This window comes from Marmota marmota, unplaced genomic scaffold, assembly GCF_001458135.2.
Source record: "Marmota marmota marmota unplaced genomic scaffold, marMar, whole genome shotgun sequence".
In the NCBI taxonomy this organism is placed as follows: Eukaryota; Metazoa; Chordata; class Mammalia; order Rodentia; family Sciuridae; genus Marmota; species Marmota marmota.
Window position 1 is genome coordinate 8,926,831 of NW_026000249.1, and position 22,415 is coordinate 8,949,245.

Below are 22,415 nucleotides of genomic sequence, written 5' to 3' on the forward strand. Positions count from 1 at the left end.
TTTTTTTTTTTTTTTGAGACAGAGTCAGTCTTGCTAATGTGTCCAGGTTGGTCTCAGACTCTTGGGCTCAAGTGATCCTCTTGCCTCAGCCTCTCAACTAGCTGGAACTACAGGTGCATGCTACTGCACCTGCCTTAAAACACTTTTGAATAGAGAAATATATCTCAGCAAATAAAAATCTTAGAGTAGCCAAGCAACTAAGGCATCAATACCTCTCAAAATCAGAGCCCTTTAAAGCATATTGCAGATGGTTTCTGGTGTCTTCTGCTGAGCAGAACAAACCACTATGAGAAACTAAAATGAAATTCTCCCATGGTTCTACACCAAAGAGAAAGCAGAAAGACTCAGAAGTTCACCAGAAATTAGTATTTCAGGAAAAACGACTGATGAGATAAAGAAGGCATTAAAGATAAAAATGTCAACTCCAATGTTAATAGTGAAGGTAGCAGACAATGAGGGCATGCACATGCATTTTCCTGGGCACACATACTTTATGGGTCTTGTGGCTCTTGCCATTCTCCAACCTCCAGAGCGGCCTGCAATCAGTGGTGGAAGGGAGTTAGCAGATAAGTCCCCAGCTTCTCCCCTTGGGTGAGATAACTGAAGCATGTTCTATAGAGTCTCCCAAGTTTCCTGAGAGAATAGTACCCTTAGTTTCCCACAGAGGCAATCTGCTCCCTACCATATTCTCTACTACTTTTCTTTCACTTCCCCTTCTAAAGCGTCCTAGGATAACCTCCCAAATACAATATTTAACCCCAAATTCTTATTTCAGATGCTGCTTCTGAGCAGAACCTAGACTATGACTCTAGAAGTACATAGAAAGTTCTTAGAAAGAAAAACTCATGATAAAAATAACAATCTTAAATTGCTTTGAAATTAATTCCCTAACAACAGGAACAACAACAAAAGCAGACAGAGTCTATGTAAGGTGACAGGCAAATGATTTGAGAAAAATTTGGCATTTAGTACCAAAATAAATTATAAGTATGGGCTTTAGGGGCTGGGAATGTAATGCAGTGGTAGAGTACTTGCCTAGCATTTGTAAGGCATTGGAGCCGATCCCCAGCACCATCAAAAAAATCATAAATATGCCTTCTAGTAAACCTGTGTTCTTCTGACAAATTCTTTATTGTTTAAGTTAGACATTTTTTTTAAATGTGGCATTTATACACAATGGAATATTACTCAGCACTAAAAAATAATAAAATCATGGCATTTGCAGGCAAATGGATGGCATTAGAGCAGATTATGCTAAGTGAAGCTAGCCAATCCCTAAAAAACAAATGCCGAATGTCTTCTCTGATATAAGGGGGGGTGACTCAAAATGGGATAGGGAGGAAGATAATGAGAGGAAGACTACCACTAAATAGGGAAGAGAGGTGGGAGGGAAAAAGAGGGAGAAGGGGAGTCACACAGAAGATGGAAGGAGAACCTCATTGTTATACAGAATACATATATGATGTTGTAATGAGAAAAAAAAGTGTGTCACATTAGATTGGATAGAGAGAAAGGATGGGAAAGGAGGGGAGGAGTAGGGAGGATAGGAAGGGCAGCAGAATAGAATAGACAATATGATTGATGTACGTACATTCCATGTATGTATTATATGTCAAAATTCATTCTGCTGTCATGTATGATTAAAAAAATAAATAAAAATTAAAAAAATACATGTGCTACTAGAAAGCATATGGAGGAGATTTTACTCTCCCTGAAATGGTGATATAGCTGAACTTATATCCACCTAACAGGACTGAGATTGCTGACAAGACAAAGGATACATTATAAAGAAAGGGGCTCAAGAAATTTGTCTATGATCATTTAACTAATAAAATACTGCTTTAAGTTACAGACTTATAGAACTTTTGAAAGGAAAGCAATATTCAAGATCATCTGGTCCAATTCTTTTTTTTAAAAAAAGAGAACTATAGAGTCCAGAAAAGTTAAGTGGACTGCTTAAGGCCAAGGCCATGCAGTAATTGTAGAGTTGGGCACCTGGCTCATGTCGGTCTGCTTACATAACCTTCAGTAACTCTCTCTAGTGTCTGCAGAACAAAATCCAAATTCCTTAGCTTACCAGTCAAGGTCTTCAACCACTGGGACTAACCTCCCTCCTCAGCCATCTGTTCTATTCTAAACCAAACCTTCATCCAGGTAAGCCCACATTGCCTTCCCATCTCATCAAACATCAATCATTAAAATACCTAGGATGGTACCAGTGATCTTGACAAAAAGCAAAGCAAAAACAAAAACCTTAAACTAATAGCCAACCTACAACCCACCCTCCTCCTTTTCATTTCTGATCTCAGACACTTCAAAAGCCAAGCGCCTTGCCCACAGATATCTGCCTAAGCAGCAAAAAAGTGGAGCTAGAACATGGGCCACCTAACTCCCAAACCAACACATTCCCCATCACAAAAATGTCTTTCTTCATAAGTCCTTCAACACAGATATAAAAGTCTCCTCTCTGTGTTCCTTAAATAAAGTATTCATTCATACTAAAACATGATTCTTCTGAATCATAAATAAAGCATTATGTGAAACTACCTTACTGATATTTCATCTTAAATAAAATGTAAATTTCCATCCTTAAATTTAGAAGGAGGTTACAGTGTTGATTTGGTCGTCCTCAGGTCTCCAGAAATGTGTCCCAGGAAATCAGAAAGACTGTCTCCCTGATTCCTCCTGATTGATGTCTCTATTTCAAGGGCAACACAGTGACAGGAATGACTGCATGTGAAGTCTCTCAATATACACTCTAAGGCACAGGAGGCTGAATCTACAGGCAATTCTCAATAAATGTTTCCTAACAGAACTGTTTGTCCTTTTCCATTTGTTTGGAGTCCTTAGGCAGAAGGTGGGAAGGTAGCTTTCCCTAGCATCTTTTGGACTTACAGTTTGGTCTTCCAGGTTCAATATGGCAACTGGAGACTTATGAATGTAACTAGCATGGAATGTTCATATGCTACTTATTCAGAGTGCCAAGTGGAAGGCCTGACAGCAACTTACACTGGTAAGGTTTTTCCTCAGGAATCGTTAATAATTAAGAGTTTATTCTGGGGCTGGGGTTGTGGCTCAGTGGCAGCACTTGCCTCGCACATGTGAGGCACTGGGTTCAATCCTCAGCACCACATAAACAAAATAAAGGTATTGTGTCCATCTACACAACTTAAAAAAAAAAAAGATCTCTGTATTTAACAGACTCATGAGATTAAGGAGGAAAAAAACTCTTGAGTTCCATGCTGACTAATAAGGAAGCCACTAGGCATGTGTGATTTTTCCATTTAAATCACTTAAAACTATGGGCTGGAGATGTGGCTCAAGCAGTAGCGCGCTTGTCTGGCATGCGCGCGGCGCTGGGTTTGATCCTCAGCACCACACAACAAAATAAAGATATTGTGTCCATGTATGACTAAAAATTTTTTTATAAAAGAGTTTATTCTGCATGTCAAAATTAATTACTAATAAATTCCTGGCTTTCTTTTTTTTTGTTTTGTTTTGTTTTTAAATTCTCTCTCTCTCTTTTTTTTTTAGAATTTTTTTAATATTTATTTTTTAGTTTGTTTTCGGGGGACACAACATCTTTGTTTGTATGTGGTGCTGAGGCTCGAACCTGGGCCGCATGCATGCCAGGCAAGCGCGCTACCGCTTGAGCCACATCCCCAGCAAATTCCTGGTTTTCAAGTAATATCTAAAGCTGGAAACTATAAAACTTACTATCATGAGCCTTAAAATATTAATCAAGTGAGAAACTGGTACGGCTGCTATTACTATAATTTTCTGGATGTTCAGTTGCAAAGATGAAATATATGTTACAACAAAGTCTCCTGTATCTGCCCTTAATGTTCTAGGGAAAAATACCTTAAGCTACCAGAGGAATATATATATATATATATATTTATATTTATATTTTAAAGAACATCAGAGGGGTTGTGGCTCAGTGGTACAGCGTGTGCCTAGCATGTGTTAGGCACTGGATTCAATCCCCAGCACCACATAAAAATAAAAATAAATAAAATAAAGGTATTGTGTCCATCTATAACTAAATAAAAATTTTAAAAAAGAACATAAGAGGCTGGGATTGTGGCTCAGCGGTAGAGGGCTCGCCTAGCATGTGCGAGGCCCTGGGTTCGATCCTCAGAAATACATAAAAATAAAAAAATAAAGATTAAAAAAAAGAACATGAGAATAACATAAAAATATAAGAAACTATGCTTTTAAATCTAATTGATAGAAAATTTGATGTCAGGTAGGGGAGAAAACTCCTCTTCAAAAGTCCTTTACTAATTGTATATTAGTCTAGCTTTTTCAGTGTTGTATTTTCTTAGACTGACAGAAAAGTTGGCCACAACATTGTCTTAGGTTCAGACCATCATTAAAGGTGACCTAACACTGGAGGTTAGGGTTCTCTTTTGGGAAACTGAAGGGCAATAAACATTTATACAGCATTTTCTATGTGCCAGGAACTGTGTTAACATTTTTTATTTTGTATGCTTACTTAATTTTTAGAATCCCCCATTAATTCCCATTATTCTCATTTATTTCATAGCAGTCCAGTCCCTGGTTTTTTGGGTTGTCAACAGCACAGTGATTTTGAAATATTTTTCAAATCATTCTAAAGTTAAATGTTCTCTGGACAACCAAAACCCAAAACTTGAAATGCTCCAAAATCTGAAACATTTTGAAGGTCGTATTGGGGAATTTCAGATTTCAAATTTTCACATTAGGTATACTCAACTGGTAAAGTCTATGCAAATATTCCAAAGTCTGAAAAAATCTGAAACACTTCCAGTCCCAAGCATTTTGGATAAGTGATATTCCATCTGTAATTATAACATAGTAGATGTTACTATACTATCCTATTTGATAGATGAGGAAGGTAATGCTTTGGAAACTTAAGTGGCTTGATCTTGGCAATAACACTTAAGTATACTGTATAATCTGGAATTCAAATCCAGATCTGTCTGTCTGCAAAACCTACTGCAATGATATTCATTTCCTATGTGCCTTGTAAGTTCTCTCTTTTTAAAAATATTTTTTAGTTGTTGATGGACCTTTATATTTTTTCTATTTATTTATATGCAATGCTAAGAATTGATCCCAGTGCCTCATACATGCTAGGAAAGCATTCTACCACTGAACTACAATCCCAGCTCCATAAGTTGTCTCTTTTTTAAATTTTTATTTATTTATTTTTAGTTGTAGACAGACACAATACCTTTATTTAATTTATTTATTTTTATGTGGTACTGAGGATTGAACCCAGTGACTCACATGTGCTAGGCAAGTGCTCTACCACTGAGCTACAACCCCAGCCCCATAAATTGTCTCTTAAGTCATTCCAAAGGAAAAAAAAAATCCCCTCTTCCCACTGACATCATACTATTCTGAGTAATGGCAGCACTGTACAAGTAAATGTAGAGCACTACAATAGTTTGAAGAGAACAAGTTGGCTTATCCATAAAAGTGTGTGTGTGTGTGTGTGTGTGTGTGTAATAATAATGCACATGTGTGATTATATTTTTTAAATCACTCATTAACTTCAGTCACCCCTCATGAGCTCTCTCCTCCTTTACACATGGCCCTTCTGCTGACACACAAATAAGTCTATAATAAAGAAAGAAGGACAAAAAGAAGGGAACCAAAGCAGGAAGGAGAAAAAAGGGATATTATCAGGCTCAAGGAGGCCAGAGAGAAGGGATAAATCCTCTTAAAAAAGAAAATATGAATTTTTGGCAGGGCTACCCACTCAGAAGATAATAAGATGGTTCATTTCTCAGAGAAATAATGTAACTGGCTTTTTGCTACCAAAAGTATATACTATTAAGTAATGGATATGACACCAAAAACACAGGAAACAAAAGTATAAATAGATAAGTGAGACTATATCAATCTTAAAAAATAAAAACTTTTTGTGCATCAGGGGATACAACCAACAAAGGGAAAAGATATCCTATGCAATGGGAGAAAATTTTTAAAACTCATGCAAGTGATCAGAATATCTAGAACATAGAACTCCTACAACTTCACAATGACAAAACCAAATAATTTGCTTTTAAAACAGGCAAAGGACTTGAAAAGACATTTATCCAAAGATGAATATGCTAATAGCCAAGAATATGAAAAGATGCTCAACATCACTGATCATCACAGAAATATAAATTGAAACTACAATAAGCTATCATCCCATATTCATTAGGATGTTACTATAAAAATACTGGCAAGAGGGCTGTGGCTGTGGCTTAGCAGTAGCACACTTGCCTGGCATGTGCAAGACACTGGGTTCAATTCTTAGCACCACATATAAATAAAGATATGTCAACAACTAAAAAAAATTTTTTAAATAAACACTGGCAAGTATTTATTTTCTGTTTTTTTAAATAATAGCACCCTAATGAGTATGAGATGTTATCTGGAGATATTATACACCATCTGGCCACTATGGGAAACAGTATGGATGTTCTGTAAAACATTTAAAATAGCACTACTATATGATCCAGCAACCTACTTCTGGGCATGTATCTGAGGAACTGAAAGCAGAATCTCAAAGAGATATTTGCACACCCATGTTCATTGAAGAATTATTCATAATAGTGAGGAGATAAAGGCAATCTAGGACTGGGGCTGGGGCTCAGCGGTAGCATACTTGCCTGGCACGTGTGAGGCACTGGGTTTGATTCTCAGTACCACATATAAATAAATAAAATAAAGGTCTATCAGCAACTAAAAAAAAATTTTAAAAAGCAATCTAAATGTTCATTGGTGGATGAAAGGATAGATAAGATGTGATCTATCCATGCAACAGAATACAGTCAGCTTTAAAAACAAAGACAATTCTAATATATACTCCAACTCAGATGAACCTTAAAGGCATAATGCTAAGTCAAATAAGGCACATACAAAAGACAAATATTGTGTTACTCCACTTATCTGAGGTATCTAAAGTGGTCAAATTCAGGGACAGAAAGTAGAATGGTGGTTGTCAGCAACTTGAGGGACAGGAAAGTGGAGAATTATAACGGCTACAGAGTTCCAGATGTACATGATAAAAAAAAGTTCTAGAGATGTTTCACAATAATTTAAATTTATTTTACACTTTTGAATGGTGTGCTGAAAAATGGTTCAGATGACTAATTTTATGTTGTTTATTTTCGCTCAGTTTCAAAGGTTCAGTCCATGGTAGGCTGATTCCATTCGTTCTGGGCTTGGGGTGAAGCAGAATATCATGGTGGAGGAAAACAGCTTAGGACACGGCAACAACCTTGTTGTTTTTCCTTCCACCATGATATTCTGCCTCACCATAGGCCCAGAGATAATGGAGTCAGCCCACCAGGGACTGAACCTTTGAAACCATGAGCCAAAATAAATTTTTCCTCCTCTACATTGTTCTTGTCAGGTCTTTTGGTCACAGTGACCAGAAAAAAAAATGACTGAAACAACATATGACTAACCAGGACATAGAAAGGGATGGGCCTAATACTTCAAGTGGAAGCCAATGGCTTATTTTGGTTGTTCTGCAGGCAAATAAAATGTAAGCTAAAGTCTGCTGGGAAGAGTGTAATTATGGCATAGAATTATTAACCTTAGCTTTAAGAATCAGTGTCTGTAGCATGCTGGGCCAAAATTAGTTCTGGTTCCAGATCTCTTACTGACCAGCTATTATATTTGGGGCCTCTACTTTTATTTCTTTCTCCATCCTCTCTAAACAGAGTTTGGACTACATAATTCTGTCTAAGTCAACAGATTTTGTGGTTATCTTTGCTACTGAGAAAGCAACAACAAATATATCTCCTTTTGTAATGTTTTTAAGTGCCTGGAAACAATGCACTATGTAACAGTGGGTAGATCTCATTTTTCTACTTTGGATAAACATAGAATAAAGAATTTTATACAAATCTAGAAATGAAGATGGTGATATTGAACAGTGAAAATAAACAAAGAGACAAAAGGGGACTGATGGCTACTGAAGAGGTGATGAACCTACACTGCCTCTTAGGGAAACTGTCCCTTCACCCAAGCAATGTTTTGGCAATCTCAGAGGAGGAGACACAGATGCCAGCCATAGGTTCTGGAGCAAGCACAGAGACCCTCTGATGTGGGGTAGATTCAGTCACTTTCATCTATTCTCCCCCACATTTATTTCTAGGGCCCAAAGAGCATTTTCCTCTATCACTCAGTTTAACTTACTTATTCCAATAAATGCATTATACATTCAGTTTCCCCTCCAGGTGCTAAGCAATTCAGAGGTAACTTTTGCTGGTCTTGATCAAAAGATGCAGGAAGGAGAATATGAGTACATGCCTTCTACTTTGCAACAGGCAAACTTTATTTTGTTTTAAATCTAAGCCTGATTCTCATATTCTCTTCTGGACCATTGTGCCTACTGACTGGATCTCCAGTCAGAATATTCTGCATGCATTAGTGTAAGTAATAAAGTCCTATCTGTAAAAGCAACAGCAAACAACAATTGCTCACAAAGGATTCCATGCCATTGAGAGGCAGTAGTTTAACTGTTCAGTGGAAACCTGAAGTATCTTTGAATGAGCTTCTGAATGCAGTGAAGTGGAAGATACCAGGAAAAGCTGGCCGGCTCAAACCAGCTTTCCCACTGACAGGGAGACCTTACCTTGCCATCTGAGTGTCAAACGTCATTCATTTCTCTCAACCTTTAGTAACTAATTCATGACAATGATTTGCTCCACTTCCTAAGAGTTAAGGGTCAACAGTAATGCAGGAAGGCTCATTTTTTTTTACCCATGACTATTTTCCCCCTATGGGAAACGCCATAAAATTCCCCCAAACTGTACACAATGTTAAACCCTACTGAAACTATCCTGACAGATGTCCAAGTTGAATCTAAAGAAAAAAAGTGAAAAAAATCAGAACTGGATTGCCTATATCAATAAAGCAAATGTTGCAATTCTATAGAAAATTCTTAGTCTGGTGCAGGGGGTTCTCAGCATCAAGTATCCTGCCTGGCTTACAATACAGAGCTTCTGTCTAACAGGAGGAAATCAGGCTAGAAGGCAAAGAGAAAGATGGCTCTTTGGCATGCAATCCTGGCCATTCAGCTTCTAAATTGGAAGCACATTCATCTCAGGATCACCTCTTAGTTACCCATTTTCTATTTCAAGACCTGTTGGTTTGCATGTGAAATTTTCCCCAAAGGCCATGTGCTAAAAACTTGGTTGTCAACCTGTGGTGCTATTAGGAGGTGATATGACCTGTAGAAGGCAGAGCCTAGTTGGACGAAGCAGGTTACTGGGAGGATGTCCTTGAAGGAGATATTTTGTCTCTTAGCTCTCTGCTTCCTGGATACCATGAAGTGAGCAGTTTTGCTTCACCATGTGCTCCTCACCATGACATCCTGACTCACCACAAGCCCACCTGTGATGAAGACAAGTGGACTGAAACAGCCAAAATAAATTTTCCCTCTTTTTAAGTTGTTTTTCTCAGGTGTTTTGTCACAGTGACAGAAAGCTGACTAACACATCTTTTTTACTCTTTTATTCTCTTGAGAGGACAGTAATCAATTGTTTCATTCTCTGACAATAGTTAACCTCTACTCTGTCTGGGGAAAATACATGGCAATGAATAACTTACACGGCTCTCAGTTTTTATTTAATAAGACAATTTTTATAGCACTTACAGTGTGCTAAGCTTTCTTCCAAGAACCTCATAAGTGATAACAGTTCAAGGACAAGCAAAACTAACCTATGAAGATAGAAGGTACAACAGTGGTTGACCTATAAAAGTGTGAGGGCTGCTGTCAAAGAACACTAGGAACTTCTTTCTGGAGTGATGGAAATATTTTCTATTTTGATTGGGGTGTTATTTACATGTGTGTATTCATTTGTCAGACTCATCAAATTATACACTTCAGATCTATGCATTTCAGTGATCATAAATTTTGCCTTGATTTAAGAGAGAGAAGTGTGACCTCACATGTATTACAAGGTTCAAAAAGCCATAAGCTCTTATTTTGCTGATGTCCTGCAGAAACTGCCAATGGCAAGTCAACAACCTATAGCCCAATTCAACTGCTGAGGCAAAGCATAGTCTCTGAAACTGGGAAATCCAATACAGCAGTCCTCTAACTTAGTTCATCCTCAACCCTCATCTCGTTCACTCCCTGTTGAAGACATCAGTTATGGAAGGTTGGTAAGGAGGTGCCAGAACTCTCTGGCTCTCAAGATAAGTTTGAATACCCTCCCAGAGTTACTCTGCTGTATGATTTGACATAATTAATTCCCAGCTCAGGCCCAATAAAGAGTGTATCAGGGAATGGTTCTCATGATATTCACCTAATGCTGCTTCTCTTCCTATAGATTATCAACAGAGAAAGGGAGAAGGTAGAACTAAAGACATTTAAGTGCATCTAGAGCCTTGTGAGGTTGAATGTGGCAAACTTCTAGTTATCCTGCAAATCCATAGTAGCCAAGTTTGGCTGGGTATATGACTACCTTGCTACAAACTACACTTACCAGCTTCCCCTGTAATTAAATGGAGTCATATGACTGAGTGCTCACCAATGGAATGTGATAGAAGTGGCATGTGTAAATTCTACTTGCTTTAAAGGAAATGACTTGCCCTGGGTTTCCTCTCCTACCTACGGAATGGAGTCGGGGTGGAACACTGAGTGGCAGTAACTTAGCTTCAACTATGCAGATAAGACCAACATTCTAGGGGATGAAAAGAGCTACAGTAGTTGGATGCTAAGTGCTTTAACAACTCCTGAAGCAGGGCTGGGTGCTAGGCTGGTTCACTCTAGCCTGCCATGTGAAAGGGAAATTTCAATCTAATTTAAATTACTGCATTTGTGGCTTTTTTGTTATATAATCTTAGCTAATACATTACCAGTGAAGTTTCTGAGGCTTATGATCTCCAGGTATGAATTTCCAAGTTTCACACTCTGCTTAGCCCAGAAGTTTGAATTCCCAAGTTCTTTCTCCTTACATACAACATCAATCCGGTCACTTAAACTAGTCATCCACAGTCTACAAGATAATATCAACTCCTTATTCACGCATGCAAAGTCCTCTCAAGACGTGGTCCCATCCTCCATCCATGGTCTCAGCTTCATCACCTGCATTTGCCACACTGCATCTTGTGTTCTAGTTTCAATGGATGTTCCCTGAAGGCACCTTGTGTATGAAGAACTCTATGCTCATACTCTGGTCTGGCCAAATGGAATAATGTTTTCACCATCCCCGTGAATAAGCTTCTCTAAAACCCCGAAGTAGAATGGTTCCCTCCCTCTACTATACTTCCTTATCACTTTGGACAAACTTTCATTAAACAATGTACCACCTTGAGCTATTAGGATTTTTTTTACGTGTCTGATCTCACAGCTAGAATACATGTTCCAAAGACTAAGTCCCTGAAGGAAGATTGTGCCTTGCCTATCTCCGTGACCTTGGCATTTAGCACATGACCTGGCTTATACTTGAATGTTAAACAAAAGAAGGAAGCAGAATTCAATAGGTAGCATGTTTCAAAACCCTACACAGCCAGGCATGGTAGCATACTCCTATAATCCCAGTGGCTCAAGAGGCTGAGGCAGGAGAATTGCCTCAGCAACTTAGCATAGGCCCTAAGCAATTCAGTGAGACCCTGTCTGTAAATAAAATACAAAAAAGGGCTGGGATGTGGCTCAGTAGTTAAGTGCCATGGGTTCAATCACTGGTATGGGGGGGGACCCTACACATACATTATCATTCTTACCGATTCATTGCAAATGCATAGTGGAATTTAATGTTATGCTGATCAGCCAAATCACATGTAGGCAGCATCTCCAGAGTTTCTACCAGCTTGACCATCGCATCATAGTCCTGTTGGTGAGAGATCTCAAGGTGAAAAAGAGAAGAAACAGGTCTTTGTAGATTTTTCTGAATAGTTATAAACATAAGCCAGTCTCTAGATTTTAGGACAAAACTTTCCTTGCATAGAGTGTTTAGTGAAGTTACTTGTAACCTTCACTAGAACAAAAAAAAAATCAGAAAATAAGATAAATGAGAGAGAGAGGGCAGAAAAGAAATTCCTGTTACCAAAGAGGACAAAGGGATTGAGGAAAAACTGTTAAATCCAAAGGCAGAAAAAAAAAGTGAGCCTAGCAACTATGAAATGGCTACTGTGTTTTCAGTGGAAAAGGATTAAAACCACCCAGAAAAGCTATTTTAAAATGAGCTAGACATACACATAAGAAAATCTACAGTTAACTTCCCATGTAAAGGGAAAAAATACCTTAGCCCTTCTTGTTTCATCATAATCAGTCAAATTAATCTAAATCAGAATATTCTTTATTGTGGGATGTTGACTTGTGCACTATAGGAAAGGCAGTAGCATTTCTGGCCTCTACTCATTAGAAGCTAGCAAAACATACATACATACATACATACACACACACACACACACACACACAGTTTTGACAACTAAAATGTGTTTAGATGCTATCAGATGCTTCCTGGTTGAGAACCACTGGTCTAAATGCTACATAATCATCTAGGAAAAAATTGCTACCATGTGTGTCTCAGTTGGGTCCCCTCTTAGTAGCGCTACCAGTTAACATTTTAGCCAGGCTTACAATCATTGGTATTAGCCAACTTGCTGCCAGCTATGGTTGAAGAGGAGGGTTTCCTACTAAAATCCCAAACCTGTCTTATGGCTCTGCATTTGATACTACTGGCCTAGGAAAGAGAAGACAGTAGTGGATTCCACAGATCTCTTGGCTCACATTTGAGCCCAAGAGGCCCATCAATGAAAGGTTAAAAAATGAAGGGATACAAAAAAAAAAAAAAGAAGAAATAAAGTGATAATACCTGAAGGCAAGGGCAGAAGGAAGGCAGAAGCCAGGAACTCAAGGGAAGAAAACCTTCAAGAAAGGTTAATCCTTGGCCAATGGTGCATGCTTTAATCATTATCACAATCCCTAATGGCACCTGCTACTAAAATCAGTTAGTTGCATCTGTTCATCACTAGAGGTATGAGTTCCTTAGCAGTTGACTCTTCTTGGTCCAAGGCATAAATGGATATCTCCATTATTTAGATTTAAAGAAACATGGCCAACAACTTCCAATGTAGCTTTATAGGAGTCTATAAGTATTGTACATTACCCCATGTGCCACAGAAAAGGGAGGCAGACTCCCTTAGGAATGTCTCAAAGGCATTACATTCAGATTTTCCTCCATGGTACCACATCCCACAAGCCCCATCTTGAGAACTCTCCAGTAGCTTCTGAGGCCTATTTTATACTAACTATTTTAAAAATGAGGAAAATGATGCACAGAGAGATTAAATAACTTGCCCAAAGTCACACAGCAGTTAGTGAAGTCAGGATTTAGACTGAGGCTGACTGACTCCATTGTCCTTCTTATCTTCTCTGCTCTGCTATGTCCTTTAGGCCTTTGTTACTTTTTTACCACCACTCATCCAAAGGCAGAAAAAATTAAGCCTAGCAACCAGGAAATGGCTACTGTGTTTTCAGAGAATCTATATTTCAGAGAATATAGATATTTAGTCTAAAACAGACCTCAGAAGCTACTGAAGAGTTCTTGAGACAGGGCTTGTGGGATGTGGTACCATGGGCTAGGGATGTGGCTCAGTGGTTGAGTGCCCCTGAGTTTAATCCCCAGTATCCCCCCTCCAAAAAATGGGGATCAACAAAATAAACCTATACCATAGGTTTGTTAAGAATAGTGAATTAATTTAGGATTAGCAAAAGGCTTGGAACTATGCGTAGCATAAAGTATATATAAACTGTTAAATTATTAATTCCTTATACTAAGCAGTGCCATATATGTGGTCTCTTGTTGGAGCATTCACACCAGCCCTAATATGAAAAACCCTTCTCTAAAACTCTCACACTGATAGATAAGCTGGATGACCTCTGACCTGGTCACAGATCCATTTATATAAAATAGCTACTTCACCATACACCTAGTAAAATAATACACCTAGTGAGAATACACCATACACTGAGTGAGAATACACTCACATGAGGAGTTCCTCATGCCAAGAAAAATTTTGCTATATGCTAGCCTCAGTTAGGCACATTTCATACCTGGATATCACGGTAGGACAGGAGTAAATTAATGATGATGTCTGATGTCAGAACTTCAATATTATCCATGCGGAGTTTGATCCGAGCCAGCTCCTTTGCCAGTTCATCACCCTGGTATTTCTCTCTGGCTTTCCGGATGTCATTCAACAAGGTTTCTTTGTAATAAACACTAGACAGGGGAACAGGAAAACCTCCAGTCATATAGATATGACTATGTGCATCCAGGACCCTCCTCCTTGGCACTCAAACAAATATGGTTCTTATTTATGTGACTGAGGCTAACACATGGAGACCTTGGCCCAGACCCGAGCCTCCTCATGCAGCAAACTAAAGACACTTCAACTTGTTATTCACATTTTGCCAAATGAGCCAATAGTGTTAACAAATAAAAACCAGCTCATTACAACCTTAAAAATATTCTCAAAGCTGAAATATTCAAACAATATACAGAACTTTCTATACAGCTCAATCTATTTCCTCTGGTATTTTGAACCACATAGAAGGCAAGATGGTACCTTACTTGAATATTTATTTTTCCCTACCAGCAACAGATAATCACAAAGCCAAACAAAACTCCAAGAGCCATAAAATACACAGAAATTCATTTAAAAATATTCTCATTTATTAAGTGTCCCCAGTTAGTAGTCATGAAGGTTTCACTAGTTGAAGGACAGCTGGAAACTGGTGTCATGTCCCCAAGCAATCCAAAGGGGGTACACAGAAGCCATGCTAGGAAGCTTACAGAAAACATTGCGTTTCACCCCCCCCCCACTTCCCTTGTCTTATTTGACTGCCATAATGTTATTCTAATGTAAAATATAAAAATCTCCTTTATGAGGGTGTCTAGATAATAATGTGGATATGTAAAAAAATTTAAAACAGTTTAAATCCACACTTAATGTGCCCATAGCCTCTTACAGAGTCAATGCTAGTATCTGATACTTGGAATAAAACCTTGAAAAACAACCTAATTTGGTGTACAGAGGCCAACTTACAATGACCACAGATTGATTTAAATATCTTGCCTATTTTCCAATTAATTTTTAAACAGAGAATGAGCACTGCCAAGCAGTAATGCTGCCAACCCATTAAGAAGCTGAAATGATTTAATTGTAGAGAGAAAAATTAAGCTCTTTCTTTAAAAAGACAGTAGGATAAATCATCTTTCCTAGAGAAACAACACAAGATAGAATAAGAACAAATCATACTTATTTTGAATAATTATAAAACTATGCCATAAAAATGTGCATATATTACACAGCCTGGTCCAATGCTTATAATAAGACCTCAATTAACATTTAAAGAATGAAGTGATATCCCACAGAAAGGGTTTTGATGTAAAAATATTAGTGCAATGCTTTCATTTTTATTTCCTTATTTGTCAACTGCTATTACCCCAATGATGAGCAAATCAGAAAACTCTGCCAGTGTTTAAAATTCTGTCATTAACTGAATGAGTCATTAAACTGGGTGACAGCCATTGCCCATTTGGTAGACTATAAAGGCATGAAAGCTATTAAAGTGTTATTAGTTTGGCCTGATAGTAAAAAGTTATACTTCAGTCTTGTTTTCTAGGGTAATTCTGAAAAATAGTTTTAATAAATGAAGAAATCTAATAAGAACAGTAACTTTTAGGTAAATAAAACACTGACTTGATTATGGTTTGGGGACTCCAGATAAGTAATAATCATGCAGCCATTTCTGCCTCTGGCAACCAGGGAAGATGCTGCTAATCAATATGAACTTGGAAATGGCTTCAAAGCCCTTTATAGCACAGGACTCAAGATACTTTATAAATCTATCAGAATTGGCACATGAGCTTAAAACTTACCTGCCATCCTGATTACAGATGTTTGCAATCACAAGTACCATTTACTGTCTCATTATTGTCAAGACTCCAGCCAACTGTGGGGTGGAATCCACTAATAGGCATTTCAAGCCCTTGGAAATTAAAACAAATCAAAAAAGTTCTTTTCCTCCCAATACATACATACACCGAATGAGAAACAAACTTGAACCCATTTCTTGCAAAGGTATGACTCATCTGGAAGATTCAAGTTAGCCGACCTCCTTGTCAGACCTGAAAATATGATATTGGGAGAACTTTCTCCCTAAACATCACTAAAATGTTTGTTTTGCAATTAGACAAAAGTTAGCAAAGTAAAACTGAATGAGGTTTGCTAGGACTGTGTCACAAAAAGTTTGCCATTTGCTTTTTGTGTTGGCATATGGTCACATGTGTCTAGGTTTCCAGTCTTCTTCCCCACTAGTCTCTAAAAGAAAGTCTGTATCCAAAAAAGAGGCAATGGCATAGAAAAGGAGAACAAAGTATGAACTTCATGCCAATATTTCAGTAGTAACCCTCTATGGTTCAAGGTGCCATGATTTGGGCCAAAATATGACATGAGGTCCTTGACATTTCATTACAAGCCAGTTCTGCCAGTCCTTTGGATTTTCATTTGTTTTGGAAGTACAAATCCTCCTCCTTGTGACACAACTTACAGGAATAAATCCTTTAAATTGGCTTCAAGCAAAACAACTGGATTGCTTGATTAAGAATAATTTTTCTGCCTTTAATTTTTAGAGTAGAACACTGAAGGTACAGTTTCCTGAGCACTGAGACTCAAAGAAGGGAAGTGACCTTTCCCAGGCTACACAGCTAGGAATCATCTTACCAGGACTTACATTCAAACCTTTCTACCTGAGTGAGTAGTGCATACTACCTCTGATACAAATCTCAAAGAAAACATGTCACAGTACATCCTGAAGTCAGGAAAATATGTAGGTTCTCAAGAATATGAGAACTCAAGGTCAGAATGACCTTGTTGGGGCATTTTAAGAACCCCCATAACTAAGGGAATGTAAAATCATGCTCAGAAATGATCATGAAACAGAATATCCAAGTTGAAATAGATGGTTAAAAATAAAAATCACTGATTTAACTTCCCTGTTTCCTAGAGGAGGAAACAGCCACAGAGAAGAGAAGGTATATGTCAAGGTCACACAGGGAGTCAGGAGCAGACACAGGCCCAATTCTGACCTCCTAATTCCAGTTCTATTCTCTTTTGGCTTTACCTCAGTGACTCAGATTAGTGAGGCTGGATTCCAGGATGATTTTTAAATGACTGACCAATGCTCCTTATTCTCTGGGAATACTGGTAATTTTAAGGTATACCACCTCTCTGAAAGGAAAGGGAAATTTTTACAAGGCTCCCAGGGATGTTGGTGGCTGGTAAGAATTACCATGAGGTCACATGGATGTCCTTGAGGAGGCTAATGAACCTGTCCACCAGGGGCATGCACAGCGGGCCCAGAATGGTATCCCAGTTGGGCTGCATGTACTCTGAGGCTCGCCTCTGGGCGTCACTCTCACAGCAAAAATAATCAGCGCATGGTGTCACAATGTAGGGGATGAAATAATAATTTCCACTAGATGCCTGGAAAAAAAGAGAAACAAAAATGATCCAGAAAGTACTTGTTGCAGAAGCACAGCTGTGACTTTGAGCAGGTAGGACCTGGTGGGATATGAAGAAAAAGATATTTCAATATGAACAACAAATTATGCAATATCACTACAAACCTATTAGACATAAAAAAGGAAACCTCTCAATTTCAAAAGCTCTATCATTTAAATAATAGGACAGAAATTTGGTTTCAAATGCTGAGCTGACCTGTAAATGTCTATGAATTTCACTGGCAGAAATGTTAGAGTTGGAAGTCTAAAAAAAAAAAAAAAAAAATCAATTGATTCATTTTATGGCCCTCAAACCAGAAGGACTTGAACCCAGTGAGAACCAAGGATTATAATATGGCATATCATTTTTCTTTCAACATATATGAAAATGTATTATTTGATAATCTGATAATTTCATACAGGTGAAATATAAACTTTGTTTAATAAAAATTTAGGAGAAGCATATATTTTTAAAAAATTGTTAATTTATATGTGGTGCTGAGAATCAAACCCAATGCCTCATATATGCCAGCCAAGTGCTCTACCACTGAGACCACAACCCCAGCCCTGGGGAAGCATATATTAATAACTATGATTAGTCTTAGAGATCTTTTGAAAAGATCCATTGAAGTTTTTTTATAAAAAATTCAAATTACCTTTAATAATAGGTAAAACAGTATACTTTTTCTATGGAATAATTATAGTTTGACTAAAAATCATAATTCTTTATAAAGCATAAGCATCTTTAAATAGCATTATAGCTATGCTCAATTTTTTAGCACATTTGAAGGTTGAAATATAATTCTCTAACAACACTCTTATATCATCATCAATCTTTTGCCTACATTATCATAAAATGCAACTAACTTAAAATTTCAGACTTTTAAATCCCTGTATTTCTACATGAAGAATTTATATGATGCCAGAAATAGTTCAGTTTAAAAAAATGTAAGAAGTCAGATGAATTAACGGAGGTATCTAGGTAGTTTTGACATAATATAGACAGATATATTTTTTCTTTTTCCAAGAATGGGACATAGAATAAGAACTAAATTTTCTTCTAAATTAAAAACAAATTCATTAGCTACACAGAAAACTGTCTGAATATCATGATCTCAGATCAAACAGCCCACTTTAGAAAACTTACAATATGGGGGAATTAGTTTCAATGACATGAAATATATATTTAAGAAGTTTTACTTTTGAATAAGATCTGCTTAGAGGAAGACATTTCTATCCTAACTTAAGACATAAATAATTGTATTGAAACCTCTCTCTTTTGGATATTAGTGGGCTTCTACAGCCATGTTATGACACATTTTGAATCCTAAAATATTTTGTTAAAAGAAATTACTGGTATTATTCCACTAAAACACATTTTAGACCAGGTCAGCTAACTTCCTGTAAGGGCCAAATGATCAATATTTTGGCCTTTCATATCTCACGGTGTCTTTTGGAACTCTTCCACTCTGCTGTTGTAGCACAAAAGCAGACACAGACCATACACAAATACACAAGCGTGGCCATGTGTCCACAAAACTTTATATATGGACACAAATTCAAACTTCACATCTTTACATGTCCTGAAATAATCTTCTTTTTTCATATTTCCCAACCATTTAAAAGGGTAAAAAAATAAAAATGAAAAAGTAAAAATCTATTCTTAGCTCCCAACCCATACGAAAACATTTAGAAAACATTTTAGATTAAACTTTCTCATATTGCATTATCCCTGAAAAGAGGGTTTTCTGAGAATATTGAAACCTGCTGCAAAGCTGTAGCTGGTGACCATCCCTGTGGGTACCAGCTATTGGCATTAACCCCCTCAAAATACAAGTGCCAGTGTTATAAATAGAAGGCTCAAGAATTAAGGTGTGTGGGGGTGATTGCTGAGGAAGGTGGCTCAGATCTACTTCTTCATCAGCAGGAACTGCCTGTACCAAAAGAACAAAGACCCTTCCCCTCCCTGCAACACTTTTGAATTCTTAAAGAGACTCAAACTAGCCAGCAAACTAGTAGGTTTTGATAGGTTAGAGACAAGTTTCTCCCTCATCCATGCCAGGAAAACCATGTTGCTAAAATAAATGCCATTTATAAATTCAGAAGTTAAAATATTTTTCTTTTATCTGAAATTGGTTAAGTCCATGGTAAAAGCCCTCCTATTTCAGATTGAGAGGGAGGAAAGAAAGGGCTGTGTGGATCAGTGAGGTACAGAAGGTAAAATACCTTTGAAGAAACAAACCTAATTAAGCTGGGCTGGAGGTGTGAAAAGCTTCTCAAATTCTATCTTCAGAAAAATAACCATAACTAGTAAAAATTCTTTTTAATAAAGACATTAAAAAATGTAAAGTCTCAGCTGGGTGCGGTGGCACACAGCTCGGGAGGCTGAGGCAGGAGGATGGCAAATTCAAAGACAGCCTCAGCAAAAACGGAGGCACTAAGCAACTCAGTGAGACCCTGTCTCTAAATAAAATACAAAATAGGGCTGGGGATGTGGCTCAGTGGTTGAGCTTAATCCCTAGTACCCCCTCCAAAAGATTAAGGCTGAAAAAGTGAAGATCAAACAAAGACATTTCCAGATAAACAAAATCTGAGATAAATTTATGCTAGTAGACCTATCTTACAAAAATGCTAAAGGAAGTTCTTTAGAATGGAAGAAATTGAGAGTAGACAAAAAATTCTAATAAAAGTAGTTACGTAGGCAATTATAAAATGCAGTATGATCATAAATTTCTTTTCCTTTCTTCTCTTAACCAACTTAAAAATTAAATGTAGAAAAGGATGTATATAATCCATATTTTGGAGTTTATAACATATAGAGAGATGTAAGCTATTTGACAATAATAACAAAAAGCATAGCACACAGGTGGGAATAAAATTGCTTTGGAATAAGGAAATGACACCAAATGGTAATTCAAATCCACAAGAACAAATGAAAAGGACAAGAAATGGTAAATAAAAAATAGATACCACACATATACTCTTACTGTCCTTCTCTCTCCCTCTCCTAATTCTCTTTCCTTTTCTTAGTTTCATTAAAAGACATAATTGTGGGGCTGGAGTTGTGGCTCAATGGTAGAGCGCTCGCATAGCACATGTGAGGCCCTAGGTTCAATTCTCAGCACCACATAAAATAAATAAATAAAATAAAAATTTTTTGTGGTGGTGGGGGGCCTGGGGTTGTGGCTCAGTGGTAGAGCTCGCCTAGCATGCGCAGGGCCCTGGGTTCGATCCTCAGCACCACATAAAAATAAATGAATGGAATGGAGGTGTTGTGTCCAACTACAAATAATATATATATTTTTAAAGATATATTTTTTTAAAAAGACATAATTGTGGGCTGGGGATATAGCTCAGTTGACAAAGAGTGTTTGCCTCACAAGCACAAGGCCCTGGGTTCAATCCCCAGCACCATACACACACAAAAGAATTATAACAAAAGTATTCATAAACATTACAAATAAATAATCATAAGCCTCTGTATGGTAGATAGGTAAATTGAAGGTGAGCGATAAAATCTATTTGTAAAGAATTATTATATCTTCAACTGTTTCCAAAACAAATGTTTCTACTGAAATCTTGTTTACATTATTCCTTTAGCAAACCTAGTCTTCCCAAACAGCACAAGAATAAACTTTGCCCCAGTCCTGCTCAAACCCTAAATAATGAGGTGTGAAAAATAGGATTTTGACAGCTATAAGATATGTGCTGTGACAAGTTGTTGTTCAAGGAGGCAGAGCAGCAGCAGCAGAGACCCTGCAGTTAGGATAGGAGGTGATCTTTGGAGCCAATTTTTAGCCATAGTTAGAGAAGAAAGAGAGGAAATGCATGAACTCTGAAACCAGCTGAGAGTTTAATAAACAGGACTGAGGAGACAGCAGGAATCTAGAGACTTGGGAAGGTAAAAATACTTCCTTTGAAAAAATCTTTCAGAAACTGTATTAAAGTTTAAGAAATCTGACAGAAAGAAATTGGAACCAATGACTACATTTTAAAAAGCAATTCATAAACTTCCAAATGAAAGCACAGGCTTTTGAGTGCAAGTACTTTTATTCTTAAAAAGAGGAAGAATGGGCCCAAACATCTCCAAATGTTGGACCACATTCAAACTTTTGTTGGTGGAGAGACCAGAAACTTAAAAGAAAAACAATGATTAACATAATACATGTTCAATAGTGAACGAGGATCAGCTATTTTTAATTGTTACATTTTTAAATGAAAACATCTCAAGAATCCAGCTCATTAAAACAAATTTAACAAAGGCAGCTTAGTTTCCTACATAAAGAAGCATTAGAACCAGTGTTCTAGCCACATTAATATGTAAACTCTTATTCTAAACACTCTCCAAATATTTCTAAAAGGATGATTCTCATATAGTAAGTGAGGTCAGAGAGCAGAGTAAAAACCACTGATCTGTGACACTGTGGGGGTAGAAAGTGGAAGATACTGTAAAGTTTTGAGTTCCTAATCTAGCAATTGCAATTTTCCAGAACTACTACCATCTATAAATATCACTACCATGAACAAACCATCCTATATCATCACTAAAAAAAGCTTAATTACATAGTCTTAAATGTTATGGTATTAACTATATACACTTAACCATTCTCCTATTGTTTTACTTTCAGTTTGATTTGAAATTTTCCTTCTAAGTACCACTAAGATGAACATCTTTGTATATAGCATCTTTGTACCATGGTGTTTTCCTAAAGATAGCTTCCCAGGAGTGAAATTACTAAAACAAGTATAAAGTTCTTGATGTGTGTGGCTTAGGTGTCATAAAAGATGAAGCAATTTATTTACACTCCCACCAGCAGAGTATGAAGGCATGCCAATTTCATCACCCTCTAAACAGAACTGAGCAGTGTTTTGTTTTTCACATATGTTAGATTAGGTGAACAA

The 22,415-nt window shown here is 37.3% G+C and overlaps 1 protein-coding gene across 2 annotated transcripts in view; it reads right to left on the reverse strand.

The window, feature by feature from the left end:
• The window catches only part of Map3k15 (mitogen-activated protein kinase kinase kinase 15), a 118,358-nt gene that overhangs the window by 58,456 nt on the left and 37,487 nt on the right, over positions 1-22,415 (reverse strand). For both annotated transcript variants that reach the window (XM_048796507.1, XM_015488068.2), the window contains 3 exons: positions 17,303-17,496; positions 14,060-14,228; positions 11,725-11,831 (listed from right to left, as the gene is read on the reverse strand). In XM_048796507.1, the coding sequence (XP_048652464.1) occupies positions 11,725-11,831; positions 14,060-14,228; positions 17,303-17,496 (470 nt within the window). The remainder of the gene's footprint in view (positions 1-11,724; positions 11,832-14,059; positions 14,229-17,302; positions 17,497-22,415) is intronic.